The 20,437-nt window shown below is 41.4% G+C and overlaps 2 protein-coding genes across 5 annotated transcripts in view; one reads left to right on the forward strand and one right to left on the reverse strand.

The window, feature by feature from the left end:
- The first annotated feature begins 323 nt into the window (after positions 1 to 323).
- On the forward strand, positions 324 to 8,848 carry LOC121533882 (interferon regulatory factor 4-like). 2 transcript variants are annotated; one of them, XM_041840198.2, is made up of 9 exons: positions 324 to 693; positions 1,002 to 1,204; positions 1,490 to 1,676; positions 2,202 to 2,299; positions 2,903 to 3,047; positions 3,682 to 3,780; positions 3,944 to 4,324; positions 4,925 to 5,037; positions 7,908 to 8,848. In XM_041840198.2, the coding sequence occupies exons 2-9, from the start codon at positions 1,004 to 1,006 to the stop codon at positions 8,088 to 8,090; spliced, it is 1,407 nt and encodes a 468-aa protein (XP_041696132.1). In that variant the 5' UTR covers positions 324 to 693; positions 1,002 to 1,003; the 3' UTR covers positions 8,091 to 8,848. The 2 variants fall into 2 exon arrangements, with proteins under 2 accessions (XP_041696132.1, XP_041696133.1); XM_041840199.2 differs by having other exon boundaries at positions 2,217 to 2,299.
- A 4,496-nt stretch (positions 8,849 to 13,344) lies between these two features.
- exoc2 (exocyst complex component 2) overlaps positions 13,345 to 20,437 on the reverse strand; it is a 116,386-nt gene continuing 109,293 nt past the window's right edge. For all 3 annotated transcript variants that reach the window (XM_041840201.1, XM_041840202.1, XM_041840200.1), the window contains one exon: positions 13,345 to 14,216. In XM_041840201.1, the coding sequence (XP_041696135.1) occupies positions 14,123 to 14,216 (94 nt within the window). In that variant the 3' untranslated portion in view covers positions 13,345 to 14,122. The remainder of the gene's footprint in view (positions 14,217 to 20,437) is intronic.

Raw genomic sequence — 20,437 nt, forward strand, 5'->3', positions numbered from 1 at the left:
GATTGTATGTATATTCAAGATTGTTTTCTCTTGACCATTCTGACATATTATTAAAAAAGAAACAAAACCTGTCTACTGTTTTCAAGTGGTTGAAGTATATGACTTTGCAAGCTCAGCTGCATTTAAATTTGTTCTCCACAGGAAGGCAATCTTCTTTATCACAATGATAATTAGCCTATGACTTTATTAATTATAATGATTATACCTAGGCTACTTACTTTGAGTCTCACAATATGCCTTAGTTGACCAATTAAGCACCCAGTATGTTTCTTACATCTTCAGGCTTATTTGAGAGCAGGTTTTCCCAATCATTGAGGCTAGGCTATATCAATTGCACTTCTTGGACATAGAATTAGGCCAACCGATTTTTATCATGAAAATAAAATATCCCTGACAGGATGTAGGCTTATATTTAGCCCATTACATGGTTTATATAACTTCAAAGAATAGTTTTGCGCTCTACTAGGGTGAATAGATTGTACCACTTTCCAGGATTGCGGGTGTCCCGTGAGGGTTTCCCCCTGCTGTTTACTGGAGGCTTGCGCAGATAAAGTTCACAGAACGCAGCAGGTGCACGTCTCTCTACTCGCCCCGCCCACTCTACAACTATGATTTAAGTTAAGTTGTCACGCTGCATTATGATCTTTCGAGACTGATTGATTTCAAAACTCAAAAGGGTTTCGAGTTTCAGAGGTAAGTCATGGGCACTTGCTCTGCTCGCGCTAAAACATATAGGCTACCTGCAGCAAAAAATAAGTTCACATCCAATTAAAAGTGTTCAAAAGTGAATGTAGCCTATTCGTTCATTTTAATACAATTTACATAATTGGTCTGCAAGTTTACGCAAGCAATTTGACCAAAAAAAACGATAGTCATAATATTTTTGCAGATAATTTTAGGAAAATGTATATGTGCTAGATCATTTGTAGACTAAATATCTGAGTGCTTATAATATTTACCATTATAGTATACTGTCCTGACCTTGCACGTCTCTTGGCTAGAGATGAATCCGGAGTCGGACTACAGCATGTCTACAGTGAGCTGTGGAAACGGGAAGCTCCGCTCGTGGCTGATCGAGCAGGTTGACACCGGGAAGTATACGGGCCTCGTGTGGGAGAACGACGACAAGAGCATCTTCAGGATACCGTGGAAGCATGCGGGCAAGCAGGACTACAACCGGGACGAGGATGCCGCTCTCTTCAAGGTACTGTATGATACCGGGCCTCAACGGAATGTCTCCCAGATGTTGCATTTACGCACTGCATTTGTGAGAGATGTGTATTATACACTTGACCAACATGTTGGACATTTAGTTGTGTTGGTTGCAAACACAGAACTATTAGACTAATGATGAGTTCAGTTCGTGCGCATTGGGTAGGTTGAAGTGCCAAATCCATGACGCATAGGACTTGTCTTCAACTCATGCACAACTGCGCCGGTGATTCGTTACCCATGTCTCACCGCTCAGTTTTGTGTGACCTTCCTGCAGGCTTGGGCGCTGTTTAAAGGCAAGTTTCGCGAGGGCATCGACAAACCGGACCCGCCAACGTGGAAGACGCGACTGCGGTGCGCGCTCAACAAAAGTAACGACTTCGAAGAGCTCGTGGAGAAGAGTCAGCTGGACATCTCAGACCCCTACAAAGTCTACCGGATCATACCGGAGGGCGCCAAGAGACGTCAGTAGAATTATATTCTATCAATTCTACCCAGTATTCTACGCAATTTAAGTGGCCTTCTAATTCATGCAATAACCTGTAGTTTTATGAATGAAAATTATGAAAATAGTGGTTAGAAAATAGGTTATCGAAAGTTATAAAATCAACTTCTTGTTTTTATCATATACACCACTATCAGTAGGAAACAGAGATGCCACCCACTCACTCAATGCCCCAATGAGTTTTGATAGGGGGGTAGGGTTTTGATAGAGGGTAGGGTTTTAATAGGGTTTTGATAGGGGGGTAGGGTTTGATAGGGTTTTGATAGGGGCCAGTGAGTTCTGTACAAATACACATCAGTATGCTGGATAATCAGGCTGCAAAACCACAAGACACTTTGAATTAGTTACAGCCAACTGTAGGATAAAGTCCTGATTATGCTTATGCATGTGTAATAATTAATGTATGATTCTCTTATGGACTTTGAGAGTGCATTGAATGTGTGTCTGTCTGTGTTTTGTTTAAATTATTACTCCTGTGTAACAGATTTCTTGCTATCAGGATCCAAACAGGAGGATGGTGGCAGCCCGCTGAGTCCCCCGAGCTATCCCATGCACCCCTCTTACCCCACCCTACAGACTCAGGTAACTATTACAAGGAAGGCTGTGTGTGCGTGCATGTGTGCAGTGTTGGGGAAGATACTCTGAAAATATAGTTTACCAATTACTTCACACTGGAAGAAGTTAAGCTACCCTTAAGAAAAATATAGTTTACTTAACTAAAGTTACTGTGAAAAAAGTAGTTCACTACATCAAAACTACTTTAAAATGTGAAATGGCATAGAATACAGATTGCAAGAACAGATCACTCTGGAGACAGATGTTAACAGAATGTGTAATTTAGCCTATTAAACACAAACTATGTTTCAAGTGAGAATTAGTCAGGTCTGATGCCAAAAAAGAAAGTAGTGCATAGTTCCAGTAGTTAGCTACACCACTACATCGCAAGAAAGTAATTAACTACTGAAAACACTACCAAGATTTGAATTTAGTTCAACTTCCACCAAGTTACTGCAACATGTAGTTAAATGACTAGTTGAATTACATGTAGTTCACTACTCCCCAACACTGCGTGCATGTGTGTGTGTGAGCCAGAGAGAGAGAGACAGCTGCACGAATCTCTGTCTCTATGTGTGTAGATGCGATGGTTTGACTGACAGGTATCTCCCTCTGTCTCTATGTGTGTAGATGTCGGGGTACATGCCCAGTGCAGAGCGAGGCTGGATGAGGGACTATCTTCCAGAGCAGGCCTCTCTCCCTGAGCTGCCCTATGCCCAGTGCTCCTACCCCTCACGCAGCCTACCCTGGGCCCAGGGCCCCAGCATGGACAACGGTAGGCCTAATACCACAGCATCCATGTTTGTTTGAGTGAGAGAATGTAATTTCGGGTGTGTAGATGTCTAGTCAGAATCAGAATCACCTTTATTCACCCAATACATTTGCATGTACAGGAATTTCACTTGGTGAAATGGTGCTGCCACAATACACAGAGTAAACAGACAGATGATAAACAGGATATACAGACAACATACTGTATGTAGAAGCCGACATTACACACATCCACAAGCTGTATGTACACTGTAAGCTAAGAACTACAAGCTACACTATAAACACTAAGTTACATTATAAATTATGTATGTAGAGATGTATAAATGAATAAACTATTTTACAGGATGATGTGCGGTGGGGGAAATATGTAAATGAAAAAGAGTCGGGTGCATATGAGGATGTGCAGAGAGTGTAAAGAGCAATTTGCCGTTCTAGGATGATAGTGCAGGGTGCATAGTCTATGAATTAGAAGATTTATCATGGCCCAGTTGGTGAGGGTCAAGAAGCTGTTCAGGTGGCGGGAGTTATGTTCAGATGGGCCTTTATCCTAACTTGACATCTGCTCAAATAACTCGCTTTTCGCGTAAGTCTTCCATTGACATCAATGCGTGATTGAGGTCTTGTCTCTCTGTTTGCAGGCTACCAGATCACAGGGTCCTTCTACACCTACCCTACTGATGGCCAGCCCTCCCCCTTCACACTGGACACCAGCATGAGATCAGCTGAGGCACTCTCTGGTACAATACACACACACACACACACACACACACACACACACACTCACACACACACACACACACACACTTCATGTATGACCCACGTAATTGGTATTATATTGTGTTAGCTAAACACCTTGATTTGATGCTGTTTCTCTGACCCTTACTCCCTCCTCCACCCCAGATATGCGGTTACATGTGTCAGTGTTCTACCGGGACTCCTTGTGGAGGGAGGTGACCACCTCCAGTCCTGAAGGCTGTCGCATCACTCCCTGCTCTCCAGACGACAAGCTCTATTCCCCCACTGGAGGTCCAGACCTGGTGCCCCTACCCCTGGACAGCCTCCCAGCCCTGGGGAAGGGGGAGGAGTGCCCCCCCAGCCCCCCTGGTGGTACCCTGGAGAGGGGCGTGTTGCTGTGGATGGCCCCAGATGGCCTCTACGCTCGGCGGCTGTGCCAGGAGAGAGTGTTCTGGGAAGGAGGGTTATCACCCTACGGAGACAAACCTAACAAGCTGGAGAGGGAACACACCTGTAAACTACTGCACACACAGGACTACCTCGCAGGTGAGTTAACGTACACTGCAGGCATGCAGGCAGGCGGACACGCACCCACACACGTGTGTCTCATTCACTGGCAAACCAAACCACTCTGTTGTCATGCTGTTTCCTGGTCATGGACAGGAAGCAGATATGTCCTCATTTCCTATACATATGTTGAGATTGCCTCCATACTCCCTACAACACACTTTTAAGAATGACACATAGTAGTGACCTCATCCCCGCCCACCTACCACAGATGTGTTCAGCCTGATTGGTCTAATTTGCATATAGAACCAGGAGTTTCCATCCAGTCACACATCCTCTAAAGTCACCACTACACCAGCTCATAAGAATTCACTTTGACCTAAATTAATTAACCCTTTCTCGATACAATGTCCCCTCCCTGCAAACCTATCTACCAAACCCTACCCTCTAGATCGAATCCCCTTTCCCCTTCCTGTCTGGAAGACCTGCAATCTCTCCTCTCTACCTCACCTCTCCCTCCCTGTTTGTCTCAGAGCTGCAGGGCTATGCCCTCCACGGTCGGCCGCCTCCACGCCACTCCTCTGTACCTAAACTAACCATCTAGACCCTATTAACCACTTATTTCTCTCTGTCTACCAGAGTTGCAGGGCTATGCCCTCCACGGCCGGCCCCCTCCACGTCTCCAGGTGATGCTGAGCTTTGGAGACGAGTGTCTGGACCCGCAGAGACAGAGGAGGACCCTCACTGTACAGGTACAGTATATAACTTTCACCCAACATCAACATGACCTCTACTACCGGTCTTCAACCCCCCTCTCTACTTTACTCACACCCCATCACCTAATCCTGGCCCTCTCTACACCCCCTAACCTCCCTCCACTCTACTCATCTCAAATCAAATAGTATTTGTCACATGCTTCGTAAACAATAGATGGAGACCAATGGTGTAAAGTACTTAAGTAAAAATACTTTAAAGTAGTACTTAAGTAGTTATTTGGGGTATCTGTACTTTACTATTTATATTTTTGACAACTTTTACTTCACTACATTCCTAAAGAAAATGATGTACTTTTTACTCCATACATTGTCCCTGACACCCAAAAGTACTTGTTACATGATGAATGCTTAGCAGGACAGGAAAATGGTCCAATTGATGCACTTATCAAGAGAACACGTGGTCATCCCTACTGCCTCTGATTTGTCAGACTCACAAAATACAAATGCATCGTTTGTAAATTATGTCTGAGTGTTGGGGTGTACCCCTGGCTATTCGTAAATTTTTAAAACAAGAAAATGGTGCCGTCTGCTTTGCTTAATATAAGGAATTTGAAATGATTTATACTTTTACGTTTCAATACTTAAGTATATTTTAATGATTACATTTACTTTTGAGACTTAAGTATATTTAGAACCAAATACTTTTACTCAAGTAGTATTTTACTGGGTGATTTCACTTTTACTTGAGTAACTTTCTATTAAGATATCTATACTTTTACTCAAGTATGACAGTTCGATACATTTTCCACCACTGGTGTAGACTAACAGTGAAATGCTTACTTATGGGCCCTTCCCAACAATGCAGAGAGAAAAAAGGTGTGATTTTTCACCGCTCTGCTGACAAGTATTTGTCTCCCTTAATACAGGAGTAATTAAGGCCTGGTGCACAATTTTTGTTGTGTTAAATATATACAGTGCCAGTCAAAAGTTTGGACACACCTACTCATTCAAGGGTTTTTCTTTATTTTTAATATTTTCTACATTGTAGAATAATAGTGAAGACATAAAAACTATGAAATAACACATATGGAATCATGTAGTAACCCAAAAAGTGTTAAACAAATCAAAATATATTTTATATTTGAGATTCTTCAAAGTAGCCACCCTTTGCCTTGATGACAGCTTTGCACACTCTTGGCATTCTCTCAACCAGCTTCATAAGGAATGCTTTTCCAACAGTCTTGAAGGAGTTCCCACATATGCTGAGAACTTGTTGGCTGCTTTTCCTTCACTATGAGGACCAACTCATCCCAAACCATCTCAATTGGGCTGAAGTCGAGTGATTGTGGAGGCCAGGTAAACTGATGCAGCACTCCATCACTCTACTTCTTGGTCAAATAGCCCTTACACAGCCTGGAGGTGTGTTTTGGGTCATTGTCCTGTTGAAAAACAAATGATAGTCCCACTACGTGCAAACCAGATGGGATGGCGTATCGCTGCAGAATGCTGTGGTAGCCGTGCTGGTTAAGGGTACCTTGAATTCTAAATAAATCACTGACAGTGTCACCAGCAAAGCACTCCAACACCATCACACCTCCTCCTCCATGCTTCACGTTGGGAACCACACATGCAGAGATCATCCGTTCACCTACTCTGCGTCTCACAAAGACACGGCGGTTGGAACCAAAAATCTATTATTTGGACTCATCAGACCAAAAGACCGATTTCCACCAGTCTAATGTCCATTGCTCGTGTTTCTTGGCCCAAGCAAGCCTCTTCTTCTTATTGGTGTCCTTTAGTAGTGGTTTCTTTGCAGCAATTCGACCATGAAGGCCTGATTCACACAGTCTCCTCTGAACAGTTGATGTTGAGATGTGTCTGTTACTTCAACTCTGTGAAGCATTTATTTGGGCTGTAATTTCTGAGGCTGGTAACTCTAATGAACTTATCCTCTGCAGCAGAGGTAACTCTGGGTCTTCCTTTCCTGTGGCGGTCCTCATGAGACCCAGTTTCATCATAGTGCTTGATGGTTTTTGCGACTGCACTTGAAGAAACTTTCAAAGTTCTTGACATTTTCCGGATTGACTGACCTTCATGTCTTAACTTAATGATGGACTGTCGTTTCTCTTTGCTTATTTGAGCTGTTCTTGCCATAATATGGACTTGGTCTTTTACCAAATAGGGCTATCTTCTGTATACCCCCCCTACCTTGTCACAACACAACTGATTGGCTCAAACGCATTAAGAATAAAATAAATTCCACAAATTAACTTTTAACAAGGCACACCTGTTAATTGAAATGCATTCCAGGTGACTACCTCATGAAGCTGGTTGAGAAAATACCAAGAGTGTGCAAAGCTGTCATCAAGGCAAAGGGTGGCTACTTTGAAGAATCGTAAATCTCAAATACATTTTGATTTGTTTAACACTTTATTGGTTACTACGATTCCATACGTGTTATTTCATATTTTTTAAAACATTTTAGTCATTTAGCAGACGCTCTTATCCAGAGCGAGTTACAGTTTTAGTGAGTGCATACATTTTTCATACTGGCCCCCCGTGGGAATCGAACCCACAACCCTGGCGTTGCAAGCGCCATGCTCTACCAACTGAGCTACAGGAGGCCAGTACAGTTTTGATGTTTTGATGTCTTCAATATTATTCTACAATGTAGAAAATAGTAAAAATTAAGAAAAACCCTTGAATGAGTAGGTGTGTCCAAACTTATGACTGGTACTGTGTATATATATATATAGTTTTGTACTTTTTTTTGTGGGGGGGTATTTATCAGGGGTTGCTGCAGCACCCTCAGCACCCCTACGTCCTGCGGCTATGCCCCGTTACCACCGCCACCACCTCCCAGTGACACCAGTACTGATCCCTGCTGTTCCCCTCCGCCCCTGCAGGTGGAGCCCATGTTCGCCAGGCAGCTCCTGTACTACACCCAGCACCAGCAGACCAGCGGACACTACTACCGCAGCTACGACCTCTCCCTCCCAGGGGTCACGGAACACAGCATGACACCTGCCTTAACCGAGGACTACCAGAGGGTCATCGCGCATCACCATAGCAACACCCTGCAGGACTGACAGATCTGAACATCTCTGATCACATTCAGACTGCGGTGCAGGACATGGGGAGAGGAGGAGACGGGAGAAAGCCTGGGGAGAGGAGGAGAGTCGTTTCACTGTACTCTGGATCCCAGATTTCACTCAAAGCCGAAGCAGAACTATGCCACTCCAATCCAAGACAAACTGAACCAAGCCAGGCCAGACTGAACTGAACCAAGCCAGGCTATGGAGGAACATACACCGGGACCATTGAAGAGACTGTAACAGATAGTTGTATACTGTAGATGTGTTTGTGTTTTGTAAGGACTCAAGGGAATCAATGCCCCAACATTTCTTTGGACCAAACTTTATTTCAACATCTCTCAGGGAGCCGTCCTTCGGCCTTAGAGACCCAAACTTGATTGACATTTTGTGTTTCAACGTCCACTTTCTGACAGCAACAGAACTGACAGCTGTAGTGATTGTATCGACATATGTGTTTTTGTATGTGCTTAATTGTGTTTGCTCAATTTCTTCTGTAAATATGTTTTACATTTTACCTGACTACTGTTGCTACTACTGTATGCAGATTTCCCAGCATCAATACTGAATAATAGGGAATAATGTAATAGAGATTACCAAAGACTGCCTCTGAGATTGGACAACACTGACTAGCATGCTGAATCTTCGATAAGATCAGTGAGATTGGACTACACAGAAACACTGACTAGCATGCTGAACCCTTCGATAAGCTCAGTCTGTCATACATACGGAATATGTTTTGTAATCGAAAAATAAAAAATTGTACCAAAGCAAAAGTGATGCATCTTTTGAGACATACATAGACATTCAATGAAATAGCTAGAGGGCTCATGTTTGACAAGGGATTTGTGGTGAAGTGACATCCTTCGGATGTGTGCAAGTGTTTACGTGTGTGTGTGCTTTTGTGCGTGTGTGTACAGGAAGCCTGGTTCAGATGCAGGATGATGCTGGTTAATCAAACACACTCACAGGAGAACGCTGTCATAAACAATGTGTGATGACATCACCAGGGGAAGAGGAAGAGGTTGGCCACTCTTTCCACCCTAACGGGGCACTAAGAGCCTCAGCGCTTAGAACTGATACAAGTGTTTCCTGGGGTGCCTCTACATGTGCTGACTACATTTCAATTTCCATGGAAGAATAGTGAAAACCCCTGAGAAGAATTCTCAATCACTGACTGATAAAGTAAACAAGACTGGGTAGTACTTTCAATTGTAATATACTGTAATATATGTAATAGTAATACTGTACTATATTTTTGGGGGAAGCGGTTATAGATTAAAGTCTTCTAAATTACACTGATATGTATAACAACCATTAGTGAATGGGTGTACCATTGTAAGGAAGGACAGAGTTGAACCACCCTTAAGGTTTACAACAGGTTTCATGTATGCACTCACTAACTGTAAGTCGCTCTGGATAAGAGCGTCTGCTAAATTACTAAAATGTAAATGTAAATGTTTACTGAACAGATGTCTGATAAGAATGAGCAAAGAAAAGCAACTCATTTGGCTGACCATTTGTTCCACCACCTATCTACAAAATCCCTATGTAACCTGTGGTTCTTCCCATTCCCGCCTTATTACCAAAAACACCTATTTCAAAGAATCCACCTTGATCGATGTAAACATGTTTTCACCTGCGTCCAAAATGGAACAGAATTGTGGTGTAAAAACTCCCCTCCCCACCTCACTTCTCTGGTACTGTAAACAGTACCGGTGGTGGAAGGATGAGACCTGAGGGCTTTGAACCTACTGCTGATGTGAATGAATCCGTGGGTGGACACTCCACATAGAGAGCTAAGTTTAGAACAGACCAGAAAGAACAGAGAATCAAAACAACCTCAGACTAAATGGCTGTTCCCCTGCCAGGCCTGGGGTTATGGTGCTGCTGATAATAATGTAGCCCACATTATGACATTTGGGCTTTGCTTTTTCTCGAACAGTCGATAGTGGCAAAGAGAAGATAAGCAGGTTTTTGGGTTTGTTTTGTCGATAAGAACATTTCAATCTCATATTGTATTAGCATTTTTGGTTAGATTAGTGGCCAAATTCGTGGATTTGGCTATTTCAGCCACACCCGTTGCTGACAGGTGTATAAAATCGAGCGCACAGCCATGCAATCTCCTTAGACAAACATTGGCAGTAGAATGGGCCGTACTGAAGAGCTCATTGACTTTTAACATGGCACCGTTATAGGATGCTACCTTTCCAACAAGTCAGTTCGTCAAATTTCTGCCCTACTAGAGCTGCCCTGGTCAACTGTAAGTGCTGTTATTGTGAAGTGGAAACGTCTAGGAGCAACAACGGCTCAGCTGCGAATTGGTAGGCCACACAAGCTCACAGAACGGGACCGTCGAGTGCTGAAGCGCGTAAAAATCGTCTGTCCAAACTGCCTCTGGAAGCAACTTCAGCACAATAACTGTTCGTCGGGAGCTTCATGAAATGGGTTTTTATGGCCGAGCAGCCCCACACAAGCCTAAGATCACCATGCGCAATGCCAAGCGTCGGCTGGAGTGCCGTAAAGCTCGCCGCCATTGGACTCTGGAGCAGTGGAAACGTGTTCTCTGGAGTGATGAATCACGCTTCACCATCTGGCAGTCCGACAGACGAATCTGGGTTTGGCGGATGCCAGGAGAACGCTACCTGCTCCAATGCATAGTGCCATCTGTAAAGTTTGGTGGAGGAGGAATAATGGTCTGGGGCTGTTTTTCACGGTTCAGGCTAGGCCCCTTAGTTCCAGTGAAGGGAAATTGTAACGCTACAGCATACAATTACATTCTAGACGATTCTGTGCTTCCAACTTTGTGGCAACAGTTTGGGGAAGGCCCTTTCCTGTTTCAGCATGACAATGCTCCTGTGCACAAAGCGAGGTCCATACAGAAAGGTTTGTCAAGATCGGTGTTGAAGAACTTGCCTGGCCTGCACAGAGCCCTGACCTCAACCCCATCGAACACCTTTGGGATGAATTGGAACGCCGACTGCGAGCCAGGCCTAATCACCCAACATCAGTGCCGACCTCACTAATGCTCTTGTGGCTGAATGGAAGCAAGTCCCCGCAGCAATGTTCTAACATCCAGTGGAAATCCTTCCCAGAAGAGTGAAGGCTGTTATAGCAGCAAAGGGGGGACCAACTCCATATTTATGCCCATGATTTTGGAATGAGATGTTCGACAAGCAGGTGTCCGCATTTTGGCCATGTAGTGTAGTTGATTGCTGGCAGGCTATTCAAGTCCCCATTGAGTTTTGTGATGAGTTGTCTGGTAATGAGTGATGTTTTCATTATCACTCGTGAATGCGTGTAAAATGTTACAATCTTTTGTGATAAAACCCCCTGAGCTAACCCCACGGCTCATCTCATGAGAGTCAAGGGTGAGGCAGCATGTATTTACTACTACAATGTCTGACTTATGACCACACACACACTGCAAAACCGCAACCATCCACCTACAACCGAATCTGTCCTATATTTTTACAGCCAGTATGGAGTTAGCATAGACCACTCCTCTCGCGGTCTATCTTGCAGAGCGGTTCACAACTTCCTACCCTACCCCACCCTACTAACACCCCTACCCTAGACTAGTCCTAGAGTATGTGTGAGCTGTCAGTGCAATGATCTCCTGAATTGACTGCAGTGGCCAATCTATGGATGGGGCTCTACTGTCTATGGGACAGAGATGGCTCTCTTTCTAACTTTCACTCATTCACTGTCTCTGCACAACCGTCTATGGGACAGAGACCACAAGCCTAATCAAGGTTGAGGACACTGTATGGTCTGAGTGAATAGGGTTGGGTAGGGTGTGAGTAGACATGACAATGGCAGCACTGTGTAATACACCATTCAATACAGTAGTATCTTACAGTGATAAGGTGAAAAGTGACAGGTCACAAGAACAGAATCAATTTAAATGTGTATTTTAATTGGCAAGTCTTTTAATTGGAGGACAGAGCAGCACTGAAACATTTTCACACAAATTCCACATATAACACATAATGACACACATGCAGTTTCTTTATGAACATTCAGAGAGCTGTGACCACAGTTGTTGGCTGGCTCTGCGATATTTCTCAACAGAAGAGAGTAGAGACAGTCCTCCCTCTAAAACCAGACTAGCCTAAAGGGACTGGATGCTGATTGCTAGATGAGCGGCCATCTAACAATATTATAATTAGCATGATTCTACAGTAGAGGGGCTGCCCAGATTAACTGTGAGATTAACTCAGGGTATTTCCATCGAAAAGGACCCATGAGCACCAACATATTAAGTTTATAGGAGCATATCAAATTGGATGTCAAATGAAAGCTAAGAGTCTATATTTTTGGGAAATGAAGTCATAGATACCTTTTTCAACCATTTTCCATCTTAAAAATTAGGCATAAGTCAAGTCTTTGATTTCAGGATAAACAGATGGAAAAGGGGTCTTAAAAAAACACCTACCAGAAAAAGTCTTAAAATGTATTAGAAATACACCAAAACACAATAATATTGACGTTACCTTACATTTAGTTTTGGAGGAATTGTTTTCCTGTCTTTAAGTTGAATAAATATTGCCTTGTAATGCCGTTACCAAATACCCACATATTATATCTTTAAGATATTTTCAAATTTCTCTCCCTCATGAGGAGGGAGGATAATGAAAGTTCACAGAAGTAACAAGTAATGGTAGACCTACCTATTAGTTATAGTGATATCAATTTAGTTGATGAATTATGAAGTGATTAAATCTCAAAAACAATTACCAAAACATCTGTAACGTAATTACTGCAACTGGAATTGGCTACAATGGGGAATCTCAATAGACACAAACCACAGTTGGGTCCCCTGCTACTGTCCTCCCTTCCACTGGCATACCTTTATGTTCAGCAACCCCTCCCTCTCTCCATCGCCCTCTCTTTGCCTCTCTCTCTCTCTCTCTCTCCAGTTAATGCCACCTCTCCCAGCTCTTACTGACACCTACCCATGAGCCCCCTCGCTTTTTTATTTACTGTAACCAGCATCCTCACCAACTGAGCATCGACCGACACTGGACGTCCATGGACGTTGAAAAGTAGTTGAAAGTTGGTCAGTCCACCCTGGCCTTGATGTTAACGTCCACAGACGGAACGGACTGAACCAAATGTGAATCTATCATAGACGTATGTTTCACAAGTTTGGATAGCACAGTTCAGAACAGTGAATAGAGCACAGTAGAGTACAGTCAAGAAAAGTAGAGTAAAGTACAGTATATTGTAATGTACTCTACTCTACTGCACTGTACTCTACTCTACTGTACTGTACTGCACTGTACTGAACTCTACTGTACTGCACTTAACTATACTCTACTCTGCTTTATTGTGCTTTACTGTACTTAACTGTGCTGTGATGTCCAAACTTGTGAAACAAGAGGTGAATACATTTCTGTATAGTACAGATCAGAGACCCACAACGTAATTTCATTCATTACTTTAATTCTGTTACCAGGTCTAAATCCACTTCACTTACTGTATTTCAATAACCAAATTAGATTTTATCAAACTCAAGATGTCATGTCATAGCTGACACAGACATCTTTGAATCTTAATTAGGAGCAGATATTTAAGAGTTTTTGGAAAACCTTTTTGGAAAACGTTGCATAAAAACCTGAGGGAGATTTTACCGTTACCAAAGTTTGCATATGCACAGTTCTTCCACTAAATTAATATTTTTTTTCAGTGGAAATTGTTAAAAGTAGTCCCTGTGCATAGAGTAGTAGGGTTTGTTAAACTTTTGAAATCTTTTTTTTTTTTGCCATACATTTTAAGGTGAAATAACTGAGTTAAAGCGTAATTCCGTTACCGTGGAATTGCCCCTCAGCAAATTAGCATACATATCTAAGATAAAAAATGTGATTATTGTGAGAAAAGGCTCATTTCCAGTCTACTATAGATCTTATAACAATTGAAAAGGCTGTGAAAGCTTATCGAGACAAGTAAATAGGCATTGCAAATTATTTTATAGAGATACTATAATGACATTTTATTAATGTTGAAGAGATGTACAGACGTTTGGCTCATCTCTTGACAGGCTGGACATTAGAGGGCTGGAAACAGGTGAGCTGGAGGTGCATACTGCTCTTAAACTTATTTAGCAACTCCTCAAGTAACCTACAGAGAGAAAGAGAGAGAAGACAAGAGAGAAAGAACAAGGGAAAGAGAGAGGGAGAAGGAAAAAAAGAGATGGAAGCAGAGGTAGAATCATGATATTGTATGAGGGTGTAACTGGAGAGATTTCAGTGCCAACCAAAACTGTATTTGAATTCAATATTTCTATTTAGATATTGAATTTGAATTCAATATTATTGAATTTGTAATGCACATATTGAATCATTGAATTCATAAATTAGACTTGTATTTCAGGATTTGAAACTGAATTGAATGAATTTTGCATTTAGTTTTAAAATTCTATTTCAATTTAGTTGAATATTCAAATTTAAAGTTGCAATATGTATCTTTTTAGGCGACCCGACCAAATTCACATAGAAATATGAGTTTTAGACGTGTCATTCTCATTGAAAGCAAGTCTAAGAAGCGGTACATCGGTTCTATGTGCGCTTTTTCTACAATGATTCTCTACACTATACTTGCTTGTTTTGTCAAACTGAAATTAGGCGAACTATTAGTGTTTTAGCAACCAGGAAATGTCCGAGCGATTTTTGCATAGTGCATCTTTAATATTTATGTATTCAGTTTAAATATGGTAAATACTGCATTCATTGTCTGTGTATCAAGTTAAGAAACTATTTGTATTTTATTAGGGATCCCCATTAGCTGCTTCCAAGGCAGCAGCTACTCTTCCTGGGGTCCAGAAACATTAAGACACTTATATTACACATAAAACAAAAGATAAAACAGTACATCATATAACACTGTCACACCACATTTTACATTTTAGTAATTTAGCAGACGCTCTTATCCAGAGCGACTTACAATTAGTGAGTGCATACATTTTCATACTGGCCCCCCGTGGGAAACGAACCCACAACCCTTGCGCTGCAAGCGCCATGCTCTACCAACTGAGCTACAGGAGGGCCACATATCCACAACACAAAATGTATGATACCACTACATGTGTGTGTAGAGTGCGTTTGCTAGCGCCCGTGTGCGTATGCGTCTGTGTGTGTGTCTTTTCACAGTCCCTGCTGTTCCATAAGGTGTATTTGTATATTTTTTGTATTTATTTTTTATTCTACTGCTTGCATCAGTTACCTGATGTGGAATAGAGTTCCATGTAGTCATGGCTCTATGTAGTACTCTGCGCCTCCCACAGTTTGTTCTGGACTTGGGGATTGTGAAGAGACCTCTGGTGGCATGTCTTGTGGGGTATGCATGGGTGTCTGAGCTGTGTGCTAGTAGTTTAAACAGACAGCTCGGTGCATTCAGCTTGTCAACACCTCTTACAAAAACAAGTAGTGATGAAGTCAATCTCCCCTCCACTTTGAGCCATGAGAGATTGACATGCATATCATTCATGTTAGCTCTCTGTGTACATTTAAAGGCCAGCCGCGCTGCCCTGTTCTGAGCCAATCGCAATTTTCCTAAGTCCCTCTTTGTGGCACCTGACCACACGACTGAACTGTAGTCCAGGTGCAAAAAAACTAGGGCCTTTAGGACCTGCCTTGTTGAGAGTGTTGTCAAGAAGGCAGAGCACCGCTTTATTACGGACAGACTTTTAGCTACTGTTGTATCAACATGTTTTGACCATGACAGTTTACAATCCAGGGTTACTCCAAGCAGATTAGTTACCTCAACTTGCTCAATTTCCACATTATGAATTAATATATTTAGTTGAGGTTTAGGGTTTAGTGAATTGATTTGTTCCAAATACAATGCTTTTAGTTATGAAATATTTAAGACTAACTTATTCCTTGCCACCCATTCTGAAACTAACTGCAGCTCTTTGTTAAGTGTTGCAGTCATTTCAGTCACTGTAGTAGCTGACGTGTATAGTGTTGAGTCATCCGCATACATAGACACACTGGCTTTACTCAAAGCCAGTGCCATGTCGTTAGTAAAGATAGAAAAAAGTAAGGGGCCTAAACAGCTGCCCTGGGGAATTCCTGATTTTACCTGGATTATGTTGGAGAGGCTTCCATTAAAGAACACCCTCTGTGTTCTGTTAAACAAGTAACTCTTTATTCACATTATAGAAGGGGGTGTAAAGCCATAACACATACATTTTTCCAGCAGCAGATTATGATTGATAATGTAAAAAGTTTCACTGAAGTCTAACAAAACAGCCCCCACAATCTTTTTATCACCAATTTCTCTCAGCCAATCATCAGTAATTTGTGTAAGTGCTGTGCTTGTTGAATGTCCTTCCCTATAAGCGTGCTGTAAGTCTGTTGTCCACCAATTTCTCTCAGCCAATCATCAGTAATTTGTGTAAGTGCTGTGCTTGTTGAATGTCCTTCCCTATAAGCGTGCTGTAAGTCTGTTGTCCATTTGTTGACAGTAAAATAGCATTTTATCTGGTCGAACAATTTTTTTCAAAAGTTTACTAAGGGTTGTTAACAGGCTGATTGGTTGGCTATTTGAGCCAGTAAAGGGGGCTTTACTCTTCTTGGGTAGTGGAATTACTTTTGCTTCCCTCCAGGCCTGAGGAATTAACACTTTCTAGTAGGCTTAGATCGAAGATATGGCAAATAGGAGGGGCAATATCGTCCGCTATTATTTTCAGTAATTTTGCATTCAAGTTGTCAGACCCCGGTGGCTTGTCATTGTTGATAGACAACAATTGTTTCACTTCTTCCACACTCACTTTACGGAATTCAAAATTGCAATGCTTGTCTTTCATAATTTGATCAGTTATACTTGGATGTGTAGTGTCAGCGTTTGTTGCTGGCATATCATGCCTAAATTTGCTAATCTTGCCAATGAAAAAATAGTAGTTGGCAATATCAGTGGGTTTTGTGATGAATGAGCCATCTGATTCAATGATTTATGGAGCTGAGTTTGCCTTTTTGCCCATAATTTCATTTAAGGTGCTCCAAAGCATTATTTTTCTTATTTTTTTGGCATTTAACTTTGTTTCATAGTGTAGTTTCTTCTTCTTTTTATTCAGTTTAGTCACATGATTTCTCAATTTGCAGTACGTTTGCCAATCAGTTGTGCAGCCAGGCTTATTTGTCATTCCTTTTGCCTCATCCCTCTCAACCATACAATTTTTCAAATCCTCATCAATCCACAGGGTTTTAACAGTTTTTACAGTCATTTTCTTAATGGGTGCATGCTTATTAGTAACTGGGATAAGCACATTTCATAAATGTGTCTAGTGCAGCGTCTGGTTGCTCCTCATTACACACCACAGACCCAACAAATATTCTTTACATCAACTACATAGGCATCACTACAAAACCTAATGTATGAGCTCTTATACCCTACATTAGGCCCAGTCTTTGGAACTTTGGTTTTCCTAGATTTGGCTATTATATTGTGATCACTACAGCCGATGGATTTGGATATTGCTTTAAAGCAAATTTCTGCAGAATTAGTAAATATGTGATCTATACATGTTGATGATTCATTCCTGTGCTGTTTGTAACTACCCTGGTAAATTGACTGTTAAACTGAACCAGGTTGCAGGCACTAGTTACAGTTTGAAGCTTTCTTTTAAATGGGCAGCCTGATATAGCCAGTCAATATTTAAATCACCCAGAAAATATACCTCTCTGTTGATATCACATACATTACCAAGCATTTCACATGTTATGCAGCTACTGACTGTTAGCACTTGGATGTCTATAGCAGCATCCCACCAGAATGGGCTTTAGGTGAGGCAGATTAACCTGTAGCCATATTACTTCAACAGTATTTAACTGGCGTTTCTGAAGCCAATGTGGCATGTAAAATGTATTTTCTTCCTATGAATTTGGCACTAGCGTTTGAACCGTATTATGACCAATTCCTGAAAGCTAAGACTCTCTGGAACATGGTTGTGCCTTCTGTTCCCCTCTATGATACTCAAAGGACGCACAGAAAGGAGTGTGACAAAAACAGCCATTTGGACCCCAATAACACTATACAGTGAGCTCCAAAAGTATTGGGACAGTGACAATTTTGTTGTTGTTTTGGCTCTGTACTCTAGCACTTTGGATTTTAAATTATGACTTTGAGGTTAAAGTGCAGACTGTCAGCTTTAATTTGAGGGTGTTTTCATCCATATCGGGTGAACTGTTATATATATATATATATATATATATATATATATATATAATATATGTGTAAATTTTAGTCATTTAGCAGACACTCTTATCCAGAGCGACTTACAGTTAGTGAGTGCATACATTTTCATACTGGCCCCCCATGGAAAACGAACCCACAACCCTGGCGTTGCAAGCACCATGCTCTACCAACTGAGCTACAGGGGACTGTATTGAAGTAGTCAAAAGTTAAGTATTTGGTCCCATATATAATAAGAATAGAATATGTTTCTAAACACTTCTACATTAATGTGGATGCTACCATGATTACCAACCTGGTCTCAGAGCATTTTGTATTATTCGGTATGTAAATCCGAGACACTCCATTTAGTATGATATGTATTAATTTGTGGATGTCCATCACCCATTTTGTATGATATGTTACGAATTACAATTTCTATCATATGTTACGAATTTGTAAAATGTACAATATATTAGGAATTTGCTAAACTTATGATATGTTACAAATTCTAGCTAGGTGGCTAATGTTAGCTAGGGTTAGGGTTATGGGTTAGGGTTAAGTTTAGGAATTAGGGGAAGAGTTCGCTAAAAGGGTTAGGGGAAAGGTTTAGCTAACATGCTAAGTAGTTGCAAAGTAGCTAAAACTAGTAAGTAGCTGAAAAGTTGCTATTTAGCTAAAATGCTAAAGTTGTCCGTGATGAGATTCGAACTCGCAACCTTTGGGTTGCTAGACATTTTGCGTTATACGTCCACCCATCCACACCGACCACCCACCCTACTTCCGTTTTTTGCCTTTAAGTAACCATCTGTCTTATGTAACCATACCAACTGTAACATATCATACTAATTTCAGTGGCCTAGATTTACATTTACAATGTTACGTCTAGTCTATGAGACCAGGCTGTGATTACGGATAATTCTGAATGAATCGTGAATAATGATGAATGAGAAAGTTACAGACATACAAATATCATACCCCCAAGACATGCTAACCGCTCACTATTACAATAACAGGCGTGGTTATCATTTTTTTTTGGGGGGGGGTATGATATTTGTGCGTCTGTAACTTTCTCGCTCATCATTATTCACGATTCATTCATGATTATCCGTAATCATGGTAGCATCCACATTAACGTAGAAGTGTTTATGTAGAAGTGTTTAATCATGGTAGCATCCAAATTAATATAGAAGTGTTTAGAAACATATTCTATTCTTGTTTACAATAAAAGTGACTCCAAAATGACAAATATGTTATTTACCATTTATTTATATTGGGCACAAAATAATCTGAAACACATCCAAAACAAACAGCAAATGCATCCAACAAATTTGTAGAGTCACAAGCTTCATGTAGTCATTGCATACTATGAATATGGGACCAAATACTCAACTTTTTACTACTTTAATACATATATGCTCTATAATTATTTTTTACTTATCTATTTTTTACTTAACACTTGTTTTTCTTAAAACCGCATTGTTGGTTAAGGGCTTGTAAGTAAGCATTTCACTGTAAGGTCTACACCTGTTGTATACGGCACATGTGGCAAATAAAATTTGATTTGATTTGATATACAGTGGGGAAAAAAAGTATTTAGTCAGCCACCAATTGTGCCAGTTCTCCCACTTAAAAAGATGAGAGAGGCCTGTAATTTTCATCATAGGTACACGTCAACTATGACAGACAAAATGAGAAAAAAAAATCTAGAAAATCACATTGTAGGATTTTTTATGAATTTATTGGCATATGATGGTGGAAAATAAGTATTTGGTCAATAACAAAAGTTTCTCAATACTTTGTTATATACCCTTTGTTGGCAATGACACAGGTCAAACGTTTTCTGTAAGTCTTCACAAGGTTTTCACACACTGTTGCTGGTATTTTGGCCCATTCCTCCATGCAGATCTCCTCTAGAGCAGTGATGTTTTGGGGCTGTCGCTGGGCAACACAGACTTTCAACTCCCTCCAAAGATTTTCTATGGGGTTGAGATCTGGAGACTGGCTAGGCCACTCCAGGACCTTGAAATGCTTCTTACGAAGCCACTCCTTCGTTGCCCGGGCGGTGTGTTTGGGATCATTGTCATGCTGAAAGACCCAGCCACGTTTCATCTTCAATGCCCTTGCTGATGGAAGGAGGGTTTCACTCAAAATCTCACGATACATGG

Source organism: Coregonus clupeaformis, chromosome 20 (genome assembly GCF_020615455.1).
Source record: "Coregonus clupeaformis isolate EN_2021a chromosome 20, ASM2061545v1, whole genome shotgun sequence".
NCBI classification, from domain to species: domain Eukaryota; kingdom Metazoa; phylum Chordata; class Actinopteri; order Salmoniformes; family Salmonidae; genus Coregonus; species Coregonus clupeaformis.